At 35.8% G+C, this 26,376-nt stretch overlaps 1 protein-coding gene across 5 annotated transcripts in view; it reads right to left on the reverse strand.

The window, feature by feature from the left end:
• Positions 1-26,376, reverse strand: part of ROBO2 (roundabout guidance receptor 2) — a 630,168-nt gene that overhangs the window by 160,752 nt on the left and 443,040 nt on the right. For all 5 annotated transcript variants that reach the window (XM_055125444.1, XM_055125442.1, XM_055125443.1 and 2 more), the window contains exons 4-5: positions 21,409-21,529; positions 10,054-10,192 (exon numbers count right to left, since the gene is read on the reverse strand). In XM_055125444.1, the coding sequence (XP_054981419.1) occupies positions 10,054-10,192; positions 21,409-21,529 (260 nt within the window). The remainder of the gene's footprint in view (positions 1-10,053; positions 10,193-21,408; positions 21,530-26,376) is intronic.

Consider the following 26,376-nt stretch of genomic DNA (forward strand, 5'->3'; position numbering starts at 1 on the left):
GGCTTTAGTTATATTCTGTTAAAAAAGGAGGATTCTAGGGGCAAGAAGAGAGGTTAGGGGGTGAGAGTATCACACATATCAAGTCATAATTGTTAAAATAAAAAGACAGAGCCTTCTTTCTTTATATTCCCATCTACATTATTCACAGGAAATTTCCCAAAGAAATCCCCCAACTCCATTATAACAGCTTCCTACCAGGTATACACATTACAAACTTTATTCCAAGTGACCCTACTGATGGACTGGAGTGATAGCACAATGGGTAGGGCATTTGCCTTGCACGAAGCCGACCCGGGTTCAATTCCTTTGTCCCTCTTGGAGAGCCGGGCAAGCTACCGAGAGTATCCTGCCCACAGGGCAGAGCCTGGCAAGCTCCTCATGGCATATTCAATGTGTAAAAACAGTAACAAGTCTCACAATGGAGACGTTACTGGTGCCCGCTCAAGAAAATCAATGAACATTGGGACGACAGTGACAGTGACAGTAACAGTGACCTTACTGATAAATGTAAGAATAAATTTCTAGACCTATAGAAAGACATCTTAATTCTTTAGCATGAAGCATCTAAAGCATGCAGATGCTTTAGAGAATCCCTATTTTATAGTCTTAGTATAAACACTGTACTTGGAATTAGAGATTTTCATAATAAACTTCAATTAACTTATTAAATAAGAAGTTTACTATTTCATAATAAACTTAACCTAACCATCAATGGCTCGGCACTGTGCTCCAAGCAAACTGAGTCACTAATTACAGACCTATATTATCTACATCAATTTTTTCCACACCATATCCATCTGCTTAAATATTCATTTTTGCAGTTTCTCCTAAACAAAGTTTATTTGTAAATCCAGATCTCAAGCAACATATGAGAACAGAACAGAATAGGTCTGTGGAAGGTTTGGTATATATTGAGTACTACTTAAATATAATGTAATTTTTGAAGTACTAAAACCAATAATTATAGTCAGGCCACAGTTTGAATATTTTTATTATTAGTAATATAAGTTATAATATAAGTTCTGGGCAAAATTCTCAGAATATATTAGATAATTGATGGAAGTTTTATAGTTTCTTCCAACACAATTTTTGTTTTTTAGTTAACTTTCCAGTGCCACATTTAACATATGGGGCTGGCACTATAGCACAGGGGTTAGGGTATTTGCCTCAGCCAATCCGGGTTTGAGGGTTCAATTCCCAGCATCCCATATGGTCCTCCGAGCACCGCCAGGAGTAATTCCTGAACGTAGGAGCCAGAAGTAACTCCTGTGCACGCTAAGTGTGACCCAAAAAGCAAAAAGAAAAAGAAAAGCAACCAAAAATCAACATATTTTAAGAAAAACATTAAAAATCCTTGGTAAACAAATATCACTTAAAAGATTTTACCCACAAAGTGTTTATGAAGACAGAGATTCTTCCTACTATAATCAATTGCATAACTTCTCTTTCTTTTTACATTTTGTTTAGATATGAGAGTATCTTGATGGTGAAATACATACCTCTTTTTAGGGCATAATATGGTAGTGATTTTACCTTGTCCTAGCAGTTGGGTTAAGTTAAAATGTTGTCCTAGTCCTGATCTACATACACTCCTGAAATTAGCGTGCCTTCCTTTGAGAGAAGAACCACATCTTCTGTGTCTCCAGTGTTGGACAATCAATGACAGGTGGCACTTAGGCAGCTACTTTACTCTGTAAACTGGCATCTGATCTTGGCTCTGCCTAGATATAACACAAGGACTGCCAGTTAATGGACAGCAGAGCATCTCTGACTTCGAGGCATTGCAAATTCCAATTGTGTCCCAGCTTGTCAGTTGACCACTGGCCAGAGCCTAAATTAGATGCCAATTTCCACATTGTTCCTGAGCTGAGATTCTTAACAGATGGGCCAATGTGGTCACAGGAAAAGGTAACACACAGTTCCCATTCTAGGTGGCAATTAGTTTTGTGTTATCAGCAACTATTAGCACCTATTTGATTAAAACCGAAAATGTACCACCCTGGCAACCCTCTGAAAGATGTTAATTAATCTTGTTTGTAAACAAAATCTGTATCTTCAGCTTTCAAGAAGGCACTGTGGCTTATACCAAATTTAGATTTACAAAACACAAAATCATTTTATGTCTGTTTTTGAAGTAAATATCTTCATCATTATAGGTTAAAAATTATTTACAGAAATATTACATAGTATGACTTAAAGTTATTCATAATATAGTTCCTCACTAAATTGTTTTTTAAAAGTTGGCATCGGGCCAGTATTGAGGGGATCCTCCCAGCTCCATATCCGGGGTGTCACCAATGAGTTTGCGGAATACCCAATGAGTTTGGATATCACCATATAATTCTGGTGGTTGGACACAGCCTCCTGCATTTGAGTCATGTGCTTCAGTACATTGAGCTATTTCTTCAGCTCCCAGTTATCTAAAATTTTATCTAAAATATAAAGTTTACAAGCCAGGCAACTTCAAAAACAGTAGTAATGTTAAGCATGGAGAACATTAGTTTAACAAAAAGGTTTCCACTTAGATTCTCAACCAAGATATTTGCATAAACTGCATAGGTGTGACTGAAGATGTTGGCTTTTTTTTTTACTTCCATATTCTTTAAGTGGAAGTAATACTATGCTAGAAAACCAGAAACACTTGCTGTTATTACTTTAATCTTACTATAGTCGTAGTTTTTATACGACAAGCTGATAATATGTCTAATTTAGAGTATCAACCTATCAGGGCTTAGGATAAATATCTGGGTCATGTAATTCTGTCCAGGACAGATAAAAAGGTGACAATTTTCAGACTCTATAAAACTAATACAATATGTACAAATAAATAGAAATGACTTAAAAGTCTTTAATAAGTTAAAAACTTGTGTTTCTATGGAACTCTACTACCAAAGAGATAATATAAATATTCCAAAACATTGTGCAATTTATATATTTCTTCCTATAGTTATCTATATGACTAATAAATGCCACCAATCAGTTGAATTTATTAAAATAGAGCACCTGTTATGTGCATTCATGTACAGTTTATAGCACATTGAATTAGTTATATCATTTTAATAACCCTTTGATTTAGAATAGATGGCACAATTATTCATTGTGTACAAATGAGTCAAAGCGTAGGTTAATCATTAGTTCCACCACATCGCTGGCCTATATCTTCAGGATGTAAAACACAGACAGCATAAATAGCTTCTTCAAGGTCAAACTCCTAGTTAGTAACAGACAAATCCATTGAACCTCAGCTTCAGAACATGGTAAAGTAACTAAAGAATTAAACTGTGTCAGAATAAAGCTAATGTATAAAGCCTACCATGACTGACAAGGGCCTAAGAATTCTTTCTGATGTTGGTAGTTGAATTAAATTATTTCAAATTTAAAAAATGGTCTTAAAACAATTTTTCTGTGCAGCAGTTCAAGTTTTTCCAGGAGGGAAGTGAAGATAGGCAGAGATACTTGTGTAGTTCAAAAATCATAGACTTCTCATTTGCAAGTTTCTATTTCTACATCTTAGGGACCATCCACGTTTTATATGTTACACACAATGTATGACACACACAGACACACATACACACAGACATGCACACCCCCCCACTTCTTTTTCTAAAACCATTTTAATTGAACAATCTTGACCAGCCAACCTAATCAGTGTGGTTATTTATCAGGACCCCAAATCACCACATGTCCTTGAAGCATACACTGTCCATGAAGAAGACCGATATCCTCAGCAGGGTAGCCAAGCACCTGTTCAATATCTCTGTCTCTCAGAAGCACAAGCTCTATCTAAACAATGGAGCTTCCAACAATTAGTGGAAGAACATTTTCCAAGGCTAAGTAAAAAGAGTTTTTTAGTACAAAAATGGCACAAAAAGTGGTATAATAACTGCCACGATTCAGTTCCTTCTCTTAAGAAGTCATATATTTATGTGAATTTCACTTTCTATGGAGCTCAGAACTTGAAAAAGACTCTTATAATACACTTGCACTTAAAAAAAAAGAAATTTGTCAGTAGATTCCTGAAAATTGATAGTATTTTGTACTATATATCTTGAAACTCTTATTATCTACTTCTCTTTATACTTTTATGAAATATTCATGAATTATATTCACTAGGTATGAGCCATCAACTGCATTTAGAATTCCCAGGCATATGTAAGAATGTAAATGACATGTTTTATTTCTTTCTTCTCCCCTCTGACAAGCTATTATGAATATTACTTTCTCTACTTTATATCACTATTGAAGAAGTTAATGTTATTTTAAAAAATGAGTTTGTAAAATAAATAAAAATGGGAAAAAAGACTTTGGCTTTAACTGATCTTGATATTCTAAAAAATAAATGATTAATGAAAAATATATCTCTTATTTGAAGTCCATTAAAGACACTTCTAATAATTAAGTGAAACTCAAACTGTGCTAGGAAGCACATATAATATATTACGATTCTGTTAATTACACTACATCATACCCAAATTCAGAAAATAGTATTTATTTTCTTCATTAATATTAGATTAAACAGAATAAAATAGTGTTAATTTATTTTAATTCTTTTTTATTTCTTTGGTGATAAATTTATTATATTGCTTTTATCTTGATTATCACATTGTTTCAAAAGCTTTATCATATGTGTTTATTCTCACCAAAAAAACATAATATCTCTGTTATGATGGGACATGGAATAAAATACTTTCTCAGTTATTATAAAAGCTAGCAACTTCTATTACATATGACACTTTTGAAAAGATGTGTTAAAGGCACTTAATCATCAAGAAATGCTAATTAGTAAAAGCTCTGTATTTGCCTGAGAAAAATGTAACTCCCAGAGAAGAACTTAGGATTATAGTAAATGTTTATTCAATATATAAAAACTTACATAATTTACCCAATCTGATAGCATAAAATATAGAAGTCAATTATTTACTTTGCCCTAAATGATATTTTATAGATGAGCAGTAAACATTATAAATAAAATAATTACATAAATAAGTGGGCACAGATATATATATGGGTTAATCTGAAAGTACATCTTTGATAGTCAATGTCTTAAAAATGTACTTAAAAACACAATTAGGAGCTATAAAATATCTTTCCTATATTTCCTTATTTTGCTTCTCTACCGACTTTATTTTCACATTTGTGTGTTAAATTCTTGTTCCTGAAAGAAGGATCACTATTGATGTGTTTAAGTATATTGGGATACTATGCAGGGTGGTGGGGGTGGGGAACTCTTAATTTTTGGAATCATTATGAAACAAAGCAGTGATTTCTTTTTATTTCCTGAATTTTCCAATTGTGAAACAGTGGTAGCTTCAGAAGTTACTATAAGCTGTTGACATTTTGACAGTGACATTTATAAAGTGACGGTGCCTTCCTATTTTTCTCTGTCATATGGAAAGTGTCCAAATATATAACTTCTCACCAATAGAGCTATTATTAGATTTGGGGATTGCTACTTTTCCTACCTCAATGAAACATTTCATCTAATAAAAAAACTGTTAATAACTCACCAAGGATATATTGTAATCTTATTAAAGACAGTGATGAAGGTCAGCAGTTGAAGAATTAAAAAAAAAAAATTTAGAAGTCAAGGAAGAGGCATCTACGTATTACAAAGAATATTTTCATGACAAAAAAAAGACTCATAATTTATCTCTGGGCACTGAAACATTGGCACAGTTATCTTCTGTGTTGAAGGATTAAACAGCTATCACAGCATTTCATAAATTTAAACTTGTATTGAAAAGCTTTTCTTGTCTCTAAAGAAAAATAGTCACATATTACTTACATAGTAATTACAGTCTATGCAGCTGCCCTACAAAGCTTTACTATAAATGCGTTAAGCATGAACCACTACACAAACCTTATTCAAATTTCATTATATGTTAAGCCAAAGAAATGTCATACCCCACACCATTCCACACAATTGCCTACACAAGAACAATGGGCATCTCCTTAGTCTGAGACCTAAATAATGTAACAGAATCAATGTTGTTGATTTAGATTACATTTCCTTAAGAGTTATTACCATTATTCCTCTCCAAGTAAAAAGATCTTGTTCCCCTTATTATGCGTAAGTGAAGCTTATGCTGATGAGAAGTGAAGAAAAAGACCACAGCTTCTATCAGGAAAAAGATACTGATCTTAATTTCTGTATTGTATGAATTCTTGCTTCCAGTTTTGCTAACATATGAGTTAAAACTTATATAGCATTTTTTAAAAAAAAAATATTAGTGAAACACCATGAGGTACAGCTGTAGACTTATAAACTTTTGTGCATGCATTTCAGTTGTACAATGATCAAATACCCATCCCTCCACCAGTGCTCATTCTCCACCACCAATGATCCCAGTATCTTTATTTGACTAATACTTTATGATGTTCGCATGTGCTTTAAATGCTATTGTTTGAGGGGTTGGAGCGATAGCACAGCTGGTAGGTAGTTTGCCTTGCACTCGGCCAACCCAGATTCGATTCCCAACATCCCATATGGTCCCCTGAGCACTGCCTGGAGTAATTCCTGAGTGCGGAGCCAGGAGTAACCCATGTGCAACTCCAGGTGTGACCCACAAAAGAAAAAAAAGAGACAAATGCTATTGTTTGATTTGCATATTTGTTGGAACTCTAAAGAAAATTAATTTGGCAAGAATGAATTGTTTTAGCTAATTTCGTCATAATTGTTCTAAAATAAACTTGAGACAAAATAAATTGGGATTAAATTTTATTTCAATTGATTTATTTATATAGATTGTTCAACTGTAGCACATTCTTATCTTTATTTTTTTTGAACATTTTGCCAAGTAGATCTTGTAATATTTTCAGGGATTTTTGTTTGTTTGGTTGGTTTTGGGCCACACCCAGAAAGCTCAGAGGTTTCTCCTGGTTCTGCACTCATGAATTACTCCTTGTAGTACATGGGGGACCAACGGAAATGCTGTGGATCAAACTCAGGTTCATCCCAAGCAAGGCAATGTTTGAATCACTGTACTATCTCAAGTCAAGTAGTCAAATTATCAGGGATTTTTAAGATATTTTGTCAAACCTGAAATCATGTGACAAGAGGGATAACAACATTCTCATACAGGTAGGTGTCTGGCAACAAAGGGACTAAAATGATTGCAGAGGCAGGAGGCCAGAGAGATAGTACAGTGGGTTGGCATTTGCCTTGCATATGGCCGACCCAGGTTCTATCCCTGTCATCCCATATAATCCCCTGAGCACACGGAGTGAATCCTGAGTACAAAGCCAGGAGTAAAGTAAGCCCTGAGACTTGTTGGTGAGGCCCACAAACAAACAAACAAAAAAAAGGGGAGCTAACATTCCCTATCTTCCCCTAGTTTTTCAGACTAAAAAACTATCAAATTTAAGATCTCTTCCCATTTCCTACTCTGAAAGTTTGTAAAGGACCTATCATTGACTAGTTACAATATCTGGCTCATTGGAAGCCAGACCTGTTGATGACACTATTTTTAAAAAGTGAAGTACCATAGACCTAAGATCTGTTGAATTGAGATGTACAATATGAAAGCACATATTTATGAAATGGAAATAACAGTGAAAAGCACATTAATCAGTGTACAACACTGTGAAATGAACATGCCTAATTTCTGTCATTTTAATAAAACTTCGCTTTCAAAAAATAAAAGGTAAAAAGATGTGAGATTTTATGCAGTTGATGTTCACAGTAAGTCTGATGGGCTATAGTTTCAGAACATTAGGGAGAAACTCAAGCAAACCTTGCAGTTTGGCCTGATCATCTAGAAAAAAAAAAATTGAATCATTTATTTGATCAGAATATTAAAAGTCTTAGGAAATTTATTGCTATTTTTTGTTTATTTCATTTTGGAGCCATACTTGGTGGTGATCCAACGTTCTTTTGGGTCTGTGCTAAAGGGTCACTCCTGGTGCTCCCTTGAGGGTTCAAGAATTGAACCAACGTAGACCATGTTCAAGGTAAGTCCTTTGACTATTGCGCTATCTCTCCGAGCCCCAGTCTTTGAAAATGTAGAAAACAAAAGAAATAAGTTCATGTTTAACAAAACAAAACAAAACAAAAGGTTAGTAGGGAATATAGTTCAAAGGCAGGTATGCATAGGTTCAAAAAGGGATCTCAGAGTTTGAGTACTAAATCAGGAGTGGCCCCTAAAGCATCACCTGGCATGGGATAAAACCAAACCAAACGTAATATTAGAAAAAGGCAAAGGATTCTGGACTCACTCCAGAAAACTGATAGTGATGGTGAGGTAAGTTATTTATAAAAAAATAGCAAGTGAAAAAAGTAACAGGAGGTCTTTAAGTAAGAAATACTTTCTGTGTAAACTGATATTGGAAACTTGCTCTCTTTTCAGTATAAAGCCAACATAATCAAATAATATAAATCATTTGAGAACATAGAAATATTACTATTTGTATTGAAACCTTTTATACTAAAATGCTTCTTCAGTGAAATACTGAGCTAAATCATGCAAATCCTATCATAAAATGCTGAACATACTGAATTTCACATAAACTAGGAAAGAAGTCAGAGGAATTATTCCAGGTTATTGCAGTGACTTGGTATTGTGTTGGACAATTTCTCCTTTGTGAAAGACCTTAAGCTAAACGACACTTAGCATCCTTCTGTGATGTTCTTTTTGATGAAAAAAGGCAAACAATATTCAGTGTGGGATGAATAACCATGGAAATAAATAGTAGCTCAGTATGACAAGAATAATAGGAGGTCAAGTATTTAGTGAGACTTTTGGACTATAAGAACAAATTGTGGTTTTCAGAAGGGAAAAAAAAGGTAATAAATGACAAAGGTGGTAAGGAATAGAACTGGATTTATCAAGGTTAACTTACTATAGCAAATAGGGTAGGGCATTTGCCTTGCATGTGGCTGACCCTGGTTTGATTCCTCTATCCCTCTCAGAGAGCCAGGCAAGCTACCAAGAGAATCCCACCCACACAGCAGAGCCTGGCAAGCTGCCCGTGGCGTATTCTATATGCTAAAAACTATAACATCAAGTGTCAAAATGGAGACACTACTGGTGTCCTCTTGAGCAAATCGATGAACAGGACGACGGTGCTACAGTGCTACTATATTCACATGGTGATTTTCAATGATGCATATCTGAAAATTATATAATATTATGATGCAATGTTATCTTCAAAATTTTGACTTTTCATGAACGGAAGAGATAGTAAAGTAGGTAAGGCACATGCCTTCCATGCCTCTGACTTGGCTCCAATCTGACACTGCATATAGTCCCTTGAAGAACTCAGGGGCACAGGGCCAAGAGTAAGTCTGAGCACTGTTGGGTGTGCCCCCACAAAAATATATAAGGTTTTTTTCACACTTGAAGATCCACAGGGGTTACTCCTGGCTCTGCACTCAGGAATTACTCCTGGCAGTGCTCAGGGGACCATATGGGATGCTGGGAGTCGAACCCAAGCCTGCCATGTGCAAGGCAAACACCCTACCCACTGTGCTTTCGCTCCAGCCCCTATACAAATATTTTTTATTTTATTTCTTTATTTTTTTTTTTGCTCTTTGGGTCACACCCAGCAATGCACAGGGCTTATTCCTGGCTCTGCACTCACTGCACTCAGGAATTACTCCTGGTGGTGTTCAGGGGCCCATATGGGATGTTGGGAATGGAACCTGACTTGGCTGCATGTAAGACAAATGCCCTACCCACTGTGCTATTGCTCCAGCTCCGTATACAAATATTTTTAATAAATTATTTTATCTTGTTAATTTAAGATATTTATATATCACATATGTTGAAAAAAATAGATTGCAACAGGTACAGATGGCAAACCTAAGTGAGGTCAAGTTTCCTGAATTTTTGGTATCTCGAGAAAATAAATGGGACAAGACAATATTTTGAGTTTAGTAAGAGTGACATAAAACATTCCAAATTCCTCAGTATATAGCAATAGCAGATTCATGATTTGCGTGTGTAAAAATAGAATACCAAGATTTCAGAATCTGTCATACATTTGGGGGATAGCCATTGCCTTTCTAATGGTGAGATGTTTATCTAATGATTTTCAAACTTCAGATAGTTTTACCTTCCTCGTGGCAAATCTGCATCATCCTTTTTCCACCGCACAGTTGGTTGAGGATCACCCTGGACCTGACAACGAAATTCTACAGCTTCGTCCTCCAACACCACCTGGTTAATTGGCCTCCTGAGAAATGTGGGTCGTTCTTTGAAAAAAATAAAAAGTAAAATAATATTAATTTATGTGTTTTAAGTACATTATTGAAAAAAATCACTGGAAAAACGATTTGTTTTTTATACACAGATACTTAAATCTGTAGCACAACAAGCTCTTTATATGGTCAAAAAGATCTATAATAAGTGAGGAAAACAAAATATTTTGGAAGACAGAAATAACAACAGTTTATATATAGCATCACACAAACTTCTCAGGGAACAAAACAATATTAATTGATTCTACATTGTGCATTAAAAACAATTAATTCCACAGGAGCAAGAAAGGAGAGGAAATAATTACAGTAGTTCAAAGTGAGAAAACTAAACACTAAAACTGATGTATAATATAAAATTTAAAAAATATACTATTCCATCAAGAATGGTCAAGAAAAAAAAATTATGTTTTCACATAAAGTGTTACTGAAATTCCCACTTGCTTTATTATTTGAAAAAGATGAATAGTTTCAGACTTGTTCTCATTTAATATTTAGCAATCTATGCCCTGATTTTCTTCCAAAATAGAGAGCAATTTGATTGTTTAAAATACAGAAATACTTATCATTAATTATTCAACTAAACAGTTTCATGAATAATTTTTTACTATCTTATACTAAGAATGCCAAATAGTCATACAATTTTTAATTTTGTGTTCATTAAGCATTCTTTTTTACTGTTTCCATCTTTTGTTTTTAGAAACCTATACCTACTACTGCTAATCTATGTTTAGCATTATTCAATAAAAAGATTTGGAAAAAGGAAACCGTATATAAGAATGTCATTAAGAAGAATAAAGCATAAGATGTGAAAACATGTAAAATCTAGTTAGTTCCTTTTCGGTAATGATATGACACAGGAAGATTACTATTTAATTTTTGTTAGCACATGTCTCCAAACCAGACAAGTCCAACACTGCTATTTATTGAAGTAGAAAAAGAAGTCAAGGAGAAGAAAGATGAAATCCATAGGGAGTTGACACAATTTATCTGGCCATCTGGCCATATGTAGTCATTTAAGACTTTAGTTTCAAACCCAATTAAAAAATGTGATGCAGCGGCCCCAAAACCAAAACATATTTAGCAAGAAACCTTTAAAGAAAATAAATCACTTCAAAAACATATGTTAAGAACTTTGAAGTATATGAATATAGTGACTTGACAACATCCATATTTATAAAACAATGTGTAAGTTGTAAGAACCATATGAAATTGCAATAACGTCAACCCTCATTGGTGCTCAGAAAAAATGCAACCATGCCCCACAGTAAAGCTAGCAGTAAGAAGCAAAATTTTCTGTAAAAACAGAGCTATATATACTCAGATTTCTATCTCTACTAAGGTTCTAAGTTTCTAAGTCACAAAGCAAAACAAACAGGAGTTTATTAATCGAACATTTTTTTATGTAGAATTTGGAAATAGCCCATCAAAATTTAGGAGAATCTTTTAATGGTTATAAGTAATCAGAATCAATTAGGTGCCAAGTATACCCACTAAACAATAGAACAAATCTGTGTATTGATGGATGCACTTAATTTACCTTTTTGAACTCTGGCCACTAGGCTATGAACAAATATTTCAGTGTGAGCAGAGTTGACACTGAATTACTCTTTCTTAATAAAATAAGCAATGGAATCAGTATTTCCTTATGGACACTCTAAATGTTAACAGTAAAAATAAATCATTAGCATGAAAAGAATGAATAGCAAATGTGTGTTTGCTATTATTTGGGGGTGTTCGTTCCATTCATCTAAAAATTATAATAATCCAATGCTAAAGTAAAGATAGAATTTCTAGCACTTCAGATTAAAAATTGATCTCCCAGGAAAAGATCCTCCTTGAAACTTCCAACATTAAAGGTGAATTCATATCGCAGCCTTCCGTGTAGGTGTGTAATCTTAGAGACTGTCCATCCGCTCACTCATTTAGCACATGCCAATGCAGTGCTGTGCCACCATGTGAACGTGGAAACGACTAGCAGTTTGATTTCACTAGTGAAAGGGGATAAACTAGCTGAGTGGCAAGATGGTGGAGGGTCTAGTACGCCATGCAAACCCATGTGAGCTCTATTCTGAGGAGGGTGAAGAACTGTTGATGGATTTTAAGATAAGTAAGCAGCATGATAACACATGAAACAGCTAATCAACACATAATTGAGAAAGATGATTGGAGCAGAAACAAATCAGAACATTCAGGCCAATGAGACAGTCCAGGGGTTAAAGCAGTTGCCTTGCATGAAACTGATATCCGTTTGATCCTTGGCACTATATATACACACACACACATATATATATATATATATATATATATATATATATATATATTCCGCTGAGGACTGTCAGGAGTGACCCTGGAGTTCAGTGCCAGGATAAGCCCCGTGCTCTGCTAGGTTTGCCCCTCCCCACAAAAATAAGCAGTGAATTAGATGAGTTATTGTTAGAAATTATTTTGACTTAGCTTGACAGTGGCACTGGGGATATGAAAAAACGGAGACAGAATTCAGAAATAATAGAACCATGTCATAAGTCAGCTGAAGATGTGGAAGAAGAAAAAAAATCTAAAAAGAACTCTCCAGTTTTCACTACGTAACTGGACAGATTGACAGGTAAAGTATAGTTAGATGTGTATTTCTTCCTTCATTGAAGGAATGGCTGATGAACAAAAATGATACCCTCATGCTTACACCTAGTTAGTACAGATTCTGTTGCCTAACTTTACATGTTTAGCAATTTAAATAATAGAGGAAAATTTAAAATAAAAATGAGGAAACTCAAACTGTAGAAATATAAAAGCTACATTACTGGGAATGTAACTCAGTGTTAGGGCTTGCCTGACTAGTGACTTTAAAGTGTGAAGTTTTGAATTCAGTCTTCAGCACCACATGCACGCACGCACACACACACACACACACACACACAGATACACTTAGAAAAGCCCTCGGATTAAAAACATATGTAAATTAGAAAGAAATAAAATAAATTTCTTAGGTATGATGACAATATTTTGTCATAAATAAATGCAGACCTATGTTTTTCATTTAAAATACTAAACTCAAGCCTAGTATAATTAGGAAAGAGATAGATGTGTTAAAAGTATGATCAGTTAACAAAAAAAAAGAAAAGTAGGTGAGTGTGAGTACTGAAAAATCAAAACAGCCGTTATTTGAATTCACTCTGCCATAAAAACAACTGAACAATAACTTTGTAAACTCCTATTTGCAACAAAAAATAAAGCTAAATAATAGAATTACAATTATATGGCAGTAATGAGAAAGGGTGGCACCATCCTCCCATTGTTCATTGATTTGCTTGAGCGGGCACTAGTAATGTTTCCATTGTAAGACTTGTTATTACTGTTTTTGGCATATCGAATATGCCATGGGTAGTTTGCCAGGCCATGCGGGTAAGATACTCTTGGTAGCTTGCAAGGCTCTCCAACAGGGACAGAGGAATCAAACCCGGGTCGGCAGCATTGCAAGTCAAACACCTAGCCACTGTGCTATCGCTCCAGCCCAGGATGTTAACTATCTATAAAGATATCTATGTAACATCGATATTTATCATGGCATATGCCAACTACACCACACTAGGTAGACCAACTATATTAAACTACACTGACATATTTTCAAACCAACATTTTGCTATCCCTCCCTTAACTCACTACCAGTCACAACATTGCAGCTCTGCAAACTTTCCATCAAAATTCACAAAGTTACAGTTGTCTCTTGGCCAAGGGCACTGTTGGAATCCTACAGAGTTTTTGGTTATCACGTGTATTGTAAGACCCAGTGTTTTATATGGAGACAGGTGGAAGCACCTGATTTATAATTTCAAAAAGAAGCAAGATACAAGATTCCCTACTGCTGTTCTGATGAACTCAGCAGGGGTGGAGAACTTTCCAATGAACTATCTCTATTCCCTTCTGCCCTCAAGCAGTGTCTAGTTGCTTAGCAACTGGAAAACAACAGGAGCGTGTGGTATAGAGTTTTAGGGAATCTGACATTGGCTTATGGTGGCAAATGTCATTCAACTGGTAGAAAAAGAAACTGGACAACGAAAAGAACAAGATGAAAATCATTTGCATAGAAATAGCCCTTCCAGAGGGTTTTATACCTGAGCCTCTTAGATAGTGCCTTCCCACAAAGTAACATCAAAACTTACTGGTAGATTGGAGTTTGGTCACAATTTTTAAAGTATTATTCTGAGAACCTCCATAGCACCCATTATAGTAATTATCTCTAAATTGCATTACTCATTATAACAATTGTTTTCTGCTAATTACACTAAGCTCACCTTCTACTTCGCAATTTTAACTGCCTACCCCAAGGATTTTTTTTTAAAAGGAAAAAACTTCAGATTTGCCTAACGTGTATTTAATTGGAATACTTGTATGGATTAGTTTCTAGTTTCCTTGCCTAGATTTTATTTCTGGAAATGTGAGAATCATAAACATGAACATTAAAAAACTGATAAAACTGTACTCAAAGTGATTGAAAACATGTCGTAGAATATTTTTACCTTTTCAATAACAACTTTTTTTTTTTTTTTTTTTTTTTTTTTGCTTTTTGGGTCACACCTGGCGATGCACAGGGGTTACTCCTGGCTCAGCACTCAGGAATTACCCCTGGCCGTGCTCAGGGGACCATATGGGATGCTGGGATTTGAACCCGGGTCGGCCGCGTGCAAGGCAAACGCCCTACCCGCTGTGCTATCGCTCCAGCCCCTCAATAACAACTTTTATTACAAACAAAATAGAAGACACAACTCCTTTCAGATAAAGCATTCAATAATAACAGGATATGTATACCTGTCTTGTGCCAAAATCATCTACAAATAAATACAAGTTTAGAAATTTAAGAAAGTAAACTGATAAGAGAATCATCCCCAAAGTTGGTGCATTATTACAACTGATACTCATCAATAACCCATGGAATTTTTACCCAATGGAGCTGCACAATTTCTATAAACGTTCTCAAGTTCTGGAAATGAACAAACAATCTAGAATTTTGTTAAAATAAGATGACCAACCTATCCATCTTTTCACCTTCTGTCTAATCACCTATTGAAAGAGAGGGGAAGAAATCTCAGGGCTCTTTATTTACTGCTTATCAATTATGCTCTGTGAATGGCCTGATTGTATGGCCATGCAGTGATCAGAGGCAATGTCTTTGCCAATGCAATTAACTTTTTTTTTAATGTGAGATTAAGTGGATTTGAATCACCTGCATAACTTGCTTACAAGGTTAATCTCTCAAGAGACAGTAGTGTTATTTCGCAGCATAGCACTAAGTAAAGTGCAGTTCTCAAGTAGACATCAGGTCAATTTAGTTCTCATTTGGCATATGGGAAAATCCAACTTTATGGTGACAGTAATAAAAATCAAATGCCAAGACTATATGGACACAAGTCAATAATCTTCAGAAAGTAAAATAGCTCATGAAAATGAAAATAGTATACATCTTAAATGTGGCTCCGTATTATTTCATAAGTTTCTTATTTAAATGCTATAACGAAGGAAAATAGGAGGTCAATGAACAAATTTATCCTTTCAACTTGGTTCAATGTTTATCATTATGGACATGCAATGAATATAGCTATGCTTGTAAGCCTTGCCTTAATTTTGGCTAATACAGAAGTAACTGCTCTTCTATAGTGTATTAAATTGGGAAGTCAGATAGTTTGCCTTAAACATTCTTTTAAAAATTTAACTTTGCATCTATAAGAGAGAGGCTATGGTAGTTACTGAATTTGAATTATTGTGCCCTTCCAAAACAGACTGGATGATAATGATCCGTTTATTTAAATATGATTAAATGAAGCCTGGCTAAATTAATTTCTTTTCTTGCCAGGAATGGGCTGTGTCTGAAAGAAATTATCTTGTGAGTCAAAGAAAAACCTTATTGATACTCTCAGAGGAAAAGAGAATGGCTTTCAATATTTTTGAGGGAAAGCTGTATGTTATTTCTCATCTCAAAAAGAGAATCTCTATTCCAGTATAAAAAATATTCCTCTCAATTCTATTTGATCAACTAGGAATTTGTACTCAAGCGATACCAGTTAAATGAATGAATAACTATTTTTCTGTTGCAAAGCTTGTAAATAGTATTTAAAAGATTTATACTGCATTCAACAATTATACAGATAAACTGATTTTAATAGTAATTTGTGTTTTGAAATCCTAATTTCAAAGATGAAAATTTCAAAGGTAAAAGATACAGTGTATCAAGAAATCAAAAATATTTAATAAAATTAAGTTCTGAGCTATCTACTCTCATTCTTATTTCTGTGGATCTTATCTCAATCAGGTCATAAGCTATTATTTGACAAGGACTATAAATTGACATCAAGCTCTCAAATCTTTATCCTCACCTCTAATGAAATGGTTTCTTCCAAGATAACCAGACCAGCACCAAAGCCACAAGTTGCCATAGAGTTTCCAGCTATCTTTTAGTAAATAGCAATTAAATATGATAGAATACATCACTTGCCATTTGAGAAAGGTTTCCAGTATAAAAAACTAATAAGAATACAGCAAACAAACAGAATGATGCTGAGAAGAGAGAATGAAAAAAATCAGAAGAAGTAAAAGCAAGAAGAAATCATTAGGAAATTTTAACTTAGAAAAAAAATATTAAGGGGCTTGAGGAATAGTTTAATGAGTAATGTGCTTGCCTTGCACGAGACCAAACTGGGTTCAAATCCAAGCACCCCATATGGTTCCCCAAACCCTGCCAGGAATAATCCCTAAATTCAGATCCTGGAGTAAACCCTGAACACCACAGGGTGTGGCCCCTAAACAAACAAAAGCAATAAAATGCTGAGATACAAGAAAAGTCAAAACACTTATGAAACAAGATGGGATGGTATCAATGAAGAAAATAGGGAACAGAAAGATCAGTGGTTCAACAATGAGGAAATCAGGACATTTGGCAGCCATGCTCAGTGGTGTTCAGACTTACTGCTGGTACTATGCTTAGGGATCACTTCTGATGTTAGTGATCAAACCCAGGTCAGCTGCATGTAGGCAAGTGCCTTAAAAACTGTATTATCTTTCCATCTCTAAAAAAATATGTTTTAATTTGATTTAATTCTCAAAATGTTAAAGCTCTACCTTCAGGGACTCACATACCATGCATATGACCCTATTAAACAGAGATCCTCCCCTTTGACCCATTTTTTTGAAACTAGAATTCTATAACCAAAGTATAAATGAAATTCAAGAGAGAGTAAAGCATTTTTTTTCCTCTGAAAATTGTGTCTAGACACTAGTTCAGCAGAAAGTATGAAAGACACAAAGATTTGAATTTGAGTATTAATCAAAATAAAAACTCAATAAGGAATGTAAGCAGTAATATCCAACATTGGAAAGAAGAGACATAAATATCAAATAAACAAACATGAAATTTCTGGCAGGATTCTATAAAGAATTCATACTAGTTGGATTTGACCAGAGGTCACTTGAGGCCTCCAGAAAACCTAAATTAGCAAAGAAACAAATTTTAGTTAATAGAATTTAGAGGATTTTAGACAATCTGTCAGAAATTTTAAGAAGCTATGACTGGTATAGACAGATTGTTATAAATTAAATACATTTAACTTGGGTTTACTGGGATGGGGAGATACTGCAGTGGGAAAAGCAGTGTGCCTTACATGCTGTGGACTCAGCTCAAACCCCTATACCCCATTTGTTCCCCAGAGCCCAGCCCGAAATCTTTTATGAGCATGGAGCAAGAAAAAAGTCTTGGATACTGCCAGGTGTGGCCTAAACACAAAGAAACATGAGTTTAATATTAATTTGAAGACCAAAAAAAAAATGGACTGGAACGATAGTACAGCGGGTAGGGCGTTTGCCTTGCATTCGACTGATCCAGGTTTGATTCCCAGCATCCCATATGGTCCCCCGAGCACCGCCAGGAGTAATTTCTGAGTGCAAAGCCAGGAGTAACTCCTGTGCATCGCCGGGTGTGACCCAAAAAGAACAACAACAACAAAAAAGAACAAAATAAATTACAAAATAAATGCCATTGCAATCAGTTAACAACTCACCGTTGTAAATATATACATGGTTTCACAAATTTAAGTTTTGGATGCTAATATAATCAATATTCAAGTTACTAAAAAGATAAAAGGAAAGAAAGCAGAAATGAGAAGAAGAGGAAGATGGATCATCTCCCAAAATGAAAGTCAAAATGATGCACACAATTGCAGAATTAGCACTGATAGAAATAGGGAAATAAATCCTGAAGGAAAAAGATGATGCACTACCAAGATGTTCAAAGACAAGGAGTTTTCATGGGCATGTGTAACTGTGCATGTATTGTGGGTGAAGGCTAGGGGAGAAACACTTCTGCATTGAGGCTGGAGAGATTGTACAACAAGTAGGTTGCTTGTTTTGCACTCAGCAGACTTGGGTTCTGTCCCAGAGCACCATCAGGATTAATTTCCGAATTCAGAGCCAGGAATAACCTTTGAGCCTTACAGGGTAAGAACTCTCCTTCCCACAAAGAATCCTTATATATCCTTTCAGTATGTTCTGCAATATTTGTCATTTCTACTAGAATATATGTCTTCAATCATCAGTTGAAGAAACACTAAAAATTCATTAGGAAAAAAAAAAGGTCACTTTGATTTAATAATGCCAGAGATTGAATCCAGGTCTTCTGCAAGCAAGAAAGCACTCCACTATGAATCACATCTCAGCACCAAATCACTTTATTTCTTACTCTGTTTAATAGCAGTTAAATATAAATCATAGCTATCCACACTCTGTCCAAAACTAGAAATCTAATTTTTTTCTTCAGCTTTAGTCTTTCTCATCAAGATATTTACAACTTAAGGCTTGCAAAATATGACACAGGTTGGGGTAGGTGGCTGTGTCCCTCCCAAGCAGGTGGGGATAGGTAACTCATCCAGCAATTCAAATCCACCAGGACAATGGTGGGTAGCAGGGCGAGAGATTGTGGTACTTCTCTAATCTTGCAGTGCTGGGATTATTTTGGCACTTGAGCAGTGCCCAGGGTCTCCAGAGCTACTTCAGTGATGTCAGCGATAGAACTGGGGTTGGCTACATGCAAGGGATGTGCCTTAACGTCTATACTGGCACATCTGCCCTATGCCATGGATTTTTTTTATCCATTTAGACTGTGGATATCTCCTTGAAACATGTAGACAGGTACTGAACATAACTAGAATACTATTGAATTGACAGGCAATATATATATTTTTTTTGCTTTTTGGGTCACACCCAGCAATGTTCAGGGGTTCCTCCTGGCTTTGCACTCAGGAATTACTCCTGGCAGTGCTTGGGGGACCATATGGGATGCTGGGGATTGAACCCAGGTCGGCCGCGTGCAAGGCAAACGCCCTACCCACTGTGCTATCGCTCCGATACCAAATTGACAGGCAATATTAAAGAAGGAAAAACACAACAAATGATTCACATACTATGGCACAGTAACATTTTAAAAATTAACTTTTGTTCATCATCATATCTTCATCCATAGGGCAGATTTAGAAAGTCACAAAGCTGTAATTTTCAAAATTTAAATCTAAACACACCTAATACAGAATGAAACTATTTGCATATGACTGATACATAGCAACCCCTCATATTCTTTTCATGATTTTTCTTGTTATGCTTAAATAAAATGTTTATGGAGCAATGCAAAATTCTTTATCTTGTTCTATATAAATATGTGACTTTATTTCTAGGTAATGCCTATATATAAATATTAAGTTTCAAGAACAGTACAAAGACAAGTCCAGGAGCTGAGTAGTTACAATGACCATATATTTCATGCTAAATTGCCGCTACATGAAAAGAAATTTTGACTTCAGGACTTAAATGTAATACTTTTAACGTTCATAACCAGATCAGAAATGATAATATTTAACAATGATGAAACATGAGAGCTTTCTTAGAAAACCACAAACTGGAGTCAAGGGCATAGAAATAAAATAATGAGCAGCTCATTCTGCATAGCACACTTGTAATTGTTTCCTGAGAATTGAGAATCAGGTTTGTCTCATGAAATACTGTCATCCTTGATTTGGACTATTGCTACCGCTTCCATATTTTATTTCTGGGTTAAATGTTGTTTTCTTATCAATAATGGGATTTTTGGTTCCCTTTTCTTAACTTAATATTGTGCTCATAACCCCATAGGTCAATTCAGACTGTTTACACCATCAGATAACAATTTCTTAGCTTCCTAAGTCAATTCATCCAGAAAAACTGCCGCTAGACAAATTTAATCTCTTTGGTTTAGAGCAGTTTTAAACATAATTTAGTTCTCTTGTACTCCTGACATGTTTAGGCATTTAGGCATCTCTTATTAGTCTTGAGGGGAGTTGGGATAAATATTTTATTATACAGTCACATTATTGGTAAGTATAAATAATTGCTTGGGTAATGACATTAAGCATTTCATTTTCTTTTTAAAATCAGTGTTTGCTGTTGTAAATGCAACTTTGTTTTCCCCAAATCTATTTCAAAGCTTTGATAGTTATGGAAAAAATAATGTTGAATGTTTCTTTAATGAGGATGAGTATAACTGTGGGATTTCAGTGCAAATGTTCAGTGACCACTAATTTCGGATTTTGTCAGGCAAACTGCGTTTTATTCATTATGGACTAAGCATATTTTGAGACCCTTATAGATGACTGAAAGAAATGTATAGGGAAACTGATACTTGCCTGTGCACTGTGGACAGAAATGTATATGCATATTTTGAACAATTTATTTAACTCGTTCATTTCTTTAATGAATTATGGGTTTTCTCCTGGTTCTGTCATTTGAGACTTTAAGCTGCTTAGCGTCCATGAGGAGTATTACTAGAAATTACTCAGTGCCCAAGGTGACTGAAAAGAGATTATTGCACTCTGGAACATATTCAAAAAGTGTACCTTAATGCTCTAAACGTAATCCAATAATAATATCGTTCTTTTTGCATTGTGGCACATACTACACTAAAAAAAATATTTTTTTAAGGAAACATTACAGGACCTTAGGCATGTTCTGGGATAATAACTAGATAAAAATTCATTTTTCTACACAGAAAATATTTCAATGTAAAGATGAAAAAGTTCTGGACTATCCCTACTTACTGCACATTTGAAGTATCTGACTCTATGTTACCTGTTACCCGATGTTTAGTACAAAACTAAAAAGCAAAGGAGAAATGCAAACAGCAATTATGATGGAACGAGTCTTACCAAAGACAGTCAGTTCTGCTGGATCACTGTCTCTTTCTCCCACCATGTTGGTGCCCACACAAGTATACATTCCTGCATCGCTTTTCCTGGTATTAGAGATCATCAGTTTTCCACCACGAATCTGTTAAAATTTTTAAAAGAAGGGGAAAAAAGAGAAAGTACATTAATATGTAATTTTGAATATTTAAGCACACTATTTCCCTGGACCCCCAAAGGAGAAAACCTTTACTTTTCTAACTCTATTTTGGTTCTTGATTTGCTTTTCTTATATTATTCGTTCCATAAGTCAAAACATTCTCATTCTTACATAGTGACTCCTTACAGAAGGTCTTCTTGATCTTTAAAAAAAATTATGCTTTCTTTCTTTCTTTCTTTCTTTCTTTCTTTCTTTCTTTCTTTCTTTCTTTCTTTCTTTCTTTCTTTCTTTCTTTCTTTCTTTCTTTCTTTCTTTCTTTCTTTCTCTCTCTCTTTCTCTCTCTCTCTCTCTTTCTTTCTTTCTTTCGTCTCCTTCCTTCCTTTCTTTCGTCTCCTTCCTTCCTTCTTTCCTTCCTTCCTTCCTTCCTTCCTTCCTTCCTTCCTTCCTTCCTTCCTTCCTTCCTTCCTTCCTTCCTTCTTTTCTTTCTTTCTTTCTTTGCTTTTTGGGCCACACCCAGCAATGTTCAGGGGTTACTTCTGGCTCTGCACTCAGATATTACTCCTAGTGGTGCTCAGGGGTCAATCTGGGATGTCGAGGATTGAACCCAGGTCGGCTGCGTGCAAGGCAAACCAAATGCCCGCCCTCCCTGCTGCACTATCGATCTGTCCAGGTCTTGTTCTTTTTTATTTGTTCTCATTTTGAGTCTTGTGACAGTCTTCATAAGTCCCAATGGTTGGTTGTTTGTTTTTTTTTCCCTCTGAGAGTAGATGGAATGAATTTCCATTTACATTTATCATCAGAAAGAAGCAGTACATATCTGATATTGATAATATGATGAAATCCAAATAAATCAGATATTTAACAAAGTATGTATGAAGTATCTCTATGATCTGACACTTGGCTTTCAGTCATAACCAAATAATAATAATCTCTGGAGGTTAAATTTCACTTCCTAGTATTGTCTAAGCACATATGCTAAGTATGTGACTTAGTATGTGCCTTAACACATCTTCCTGGCATTTAAGAATAAATAGTTGAGGATTCTAAATCTGCCCTAATGTCTTTCCCTATTTTATCTATTTAAGGTACATTTTTAAACGAAGAATATTGATGAATAATAAGTAAGTCTACTATCAAAGTTGCTCTCTTGCTAAAAAGGCCATTACAAACAAATTATTCAGTAAGTTTATCATTGATTCATAATTTTCAAATTCTAGTTTTCAAATTTATCTGCTTCAGTACTTTTACTTTATAATGATAGTGTTCTTAAAAGATATGATATAAAAGACAATACCTTCCTCTATTATTTTAAAATTTTATAGCCAAAACTTATTTGATATGCTCTCATCATACATATTTTAGGATGCATCACAGAAAAAACAGAAAAGTATTCCAACGTTTTTTAATAAGGGAAAACCATCCATCTATTTCTAATTAATGCGGTAGATCATAATGAATATTAGGCTTTATAAAATAACCACAAGGTCCATTTCATCTCCCCTTGAAGATGAGCACGGCAATATTTATCTATCATGTATCTATGAACTTCTCTCTCTCTCTCTCTCTCTCTCTCTATATATATATATACATATTACGATCACGAAATCCCGTTAATCGTCGATTTCTCGAGCAGGCTTAGTAACCTCTCCATTCATCCTTTCCCTGAGATCTTAGGAGTTTCTTTCGACTCGGCCCTCCCAATGATGTCACATTGGAGGCTCTTTCAGGGTCAGGAAAATGAGATCCATCTTGTTACTGGATTTAGCATATGAATACACCATGAGAAGCTTGAAGAGTTGTCCCATGTGGGCAGGAAACTCTCAGAAGCTTGCCAGTTTCTCCCAGAGGGAGAAGAGGGTGCAAGATATCGCTTCTGCGATCTTGCTTTTAAGTCTTTGGATGTTGGCTGTTGATGGAATTACACACACCTGGGTTCCTCTGCTGGTACCTTCATGCGTGAGGCACGTCCAAACGTGTGAAGAGGGGCCTTTGAGCATGGCTGTGGCTAGATTCCGGTGGTCTTCGGCTGCCAGGAGCTCTGCTCGGGGTGGGGAGGGAAGCTGGAGACCATCCCCTCTTAGGGGTCCCAGGGAAGACAGCCAGGCGTGCAGGCAAGAGACTCTTTATATATATATATATATATATATATATATAATATATATATATGTATATATATATATTATATATATATGTGTGTGTGTGTGTTTTATATATATATATGTGTGTGTGTATATAACATTTTATATATATATAACACTATATATATGTAAAGTGTTATTTCAACAGGTGAAAGTTTCTCATACAATAAAACTGATTTTTTTTTCAACACTGAAGTCCGTCTGTGCTCCTCTGGTGAAAATCTACATGCCATGGTCAGAAAAACCTAGCTCCCCAAACGAGACCTAGTCTATTTTCAGATAAGTGAGAAAGTAATCCTAAATAATCCCATTACAAAGACCCTTTTAAACTAATCAGCAATGCGTGAGATATCCTACATGACATTAGTAAATCTGGCCCAGGACAGTTGACAGTCCATTTGCCAACAGTATCACCGTCTCAATAGAATGCTCAAAAAATGAAGATAAACTAGATATAATTTGCTTTAGTTTTTGGGTGACACCCAGTGATGCTCAGTATTTGCTCAGTATTTGGCTCTCAGGGATCATTCCTGGTGGTACTTGGTACTCAGGAACCATGTGGAATGCTGAGTTATTAACCTAATACCCATATGCAAGACAAACATCCTACCTGCTAGACTATCTTTTTGACCCCAAACCAGAAATTCTTAAAAAGTGATTTGACTTTATCATCAGAATCACTGTCACTGTCATCCCATTGCTCATCGATTTGCTCGAATGGGCGCCAATAATGTCTCCATTGTGAGACTTGTTTGTTACTGGTTTTGGCATGTTGAATATGCCACGGGTAGCTTGCCAGGCTCTGCCATGTGGGTGAGATGCTCTCAGTAGCTGGCTGGGCTCTCCGAGAGGGGCGGAGGAATTGAACCCAGGTCGGTCACGTGCAAGGCAAACACCCTACCACTGTGCTATCACTCCAGCCCATCATCAGAATACGGAAACAAAATTCTGCCACTACATATTAGCAGAAATTCTATTTCATGAGAGAACTTTAGAAGCTGGGATGAAAATGTCCTTTTGTGAAAGAGATATTTAGGTAATGAAGAGCTTTCCTGGAATAATGATAGTGCAGCAAGTAAGATGCTTGCATTGTACAGAGCTGACACAAGTACAATCCCCAGTATTCCATATGGTCCCAAACCCCGGCTAGAAGTGATCCTTGAGTGGAGAGCCAAGAGTAAACCCTAAACACTGTCAGGTGTGGCCCCCAAAACATGAATCCCCTACCAAAAAAAATAGAAGAAGTAGGCATCTTCCTCATTACCCGGGAAAGGACTAATCTTCTTAAGAGTTCAATGAAGAACACAAAACACAACTCTCGCTTTCAGTCATACTGTTCTTAATATCCCTTCGCAGGCAGCCTTCTATGACAAACCATTACCTATGTCCCCAATATCCTCTGTTTTGTTTAAGGATACAAAAAATGGTATTTGAATTCTATTTGCAATTTATTCAGTCTTACGGAGTATCTCCCAGATATATAGGAATATACGCATATGTACAAACATTTATATTATTCAACTTCTAATGTACATGATCAAAATTCTAAATAAACTTCAAATACTGTTTAAAAAATAGCCATCCTAGAACTAAGAGGAATATAGGATGCTTTATGTCTTGAAACCAGGAACACATTGTCATATAGTTGGCACCCAAATGCAACCTTGAGCAAGCAGCTTCGCAGACTGATGTCTCCTTGGCAATGTGGATCTTTGCATTATCAACAGCTCTATTCAGAGTCATGATTATATTTTTTGATTTATTTTTCTTATTTTTACAGGAGAGCTCTCCCAGATGGTGCTCAGGGGACCTTGATGGTAGAGATGTGTATTGGGTGGGGTGGGCTTCCTGATCATGTTGGCCATCATTCCAGAACATCTAATGCAAGGTCCCAAGATGCAGCGATCCTCAGATCTGCACTGTTAGGGATCTCCAAGACCACAGCTGGATCCTCAGAGTAGCAAACAGTAATGTTGAGGTGGAACAATAAGTTGTCAGGGATAGGACTAGGTGCAGCTCCATGTGAAGCATTTTCTATAGTATACCTAATATGGCTGGAGCAATAGCATAGCAGTTGGGCTTTTGCCTTTCACTCCGCAGACCCGTGTTCGATTCCTCTGCCCCTCTCGGAGAGCCTGGCAAGCTACCCGTGTGTATTGGATATGCCAAAAACAGTAATGATAAGTCTCTCAATGAGAGACATTACTGGTGCCCACTCGAACAAATCGATGAGCAACGGGATGACAGTGACAGTGACTCTGGGCCCTTGTGATCTTTTATCTTAGTCATCTGGCTATGTGTTATGTACTAATCACATGGCACATAAATTTGAAAAGTCATCTAGGGGCTGGAGCAATAGCACAGCAGGTAGGGCGTTTGCTTTGCAAGCGGCCAACCCGGGTTCGATTCCCAGCATCCCATATGGTCCCCTGAGCACTGCCAGAAGTAATTCCTGAGTGCAGAGCCAGGAGTAACCCCTGTGCATTGCTGGGTGTGACCCAAAAAGCAAAAAAAAAAAAAAAAACCCAATAAAAATTAGAAAAAAAAGTCATCTAATTTTCAAGATCTTTTTCTAAATAATGTGAAAAGAGACTACGTGAACTCTGATAGAAATGATATATTCATTCAGATAAACATGTCATTGTTTAAATTAGTGTGCATTTCCTTCTCAAGTATTGTATTGACTATAAAAAC

Source organism: Sorex araneus, chromosome 2 (genome assembly GCF_027595985.1).
Source record: "Sorex araneus isolate mSorAra2 chromosome 2, mSorAra2.pri, whole genome shotgun sequence".
Classification (NCBI taxonomy): domain Eukaryota; kingdom Metazoa; phylum Chordata; class Mammalia; order Eulipotyphla; family Soricidae; genus Sorex; species Sorex araneus.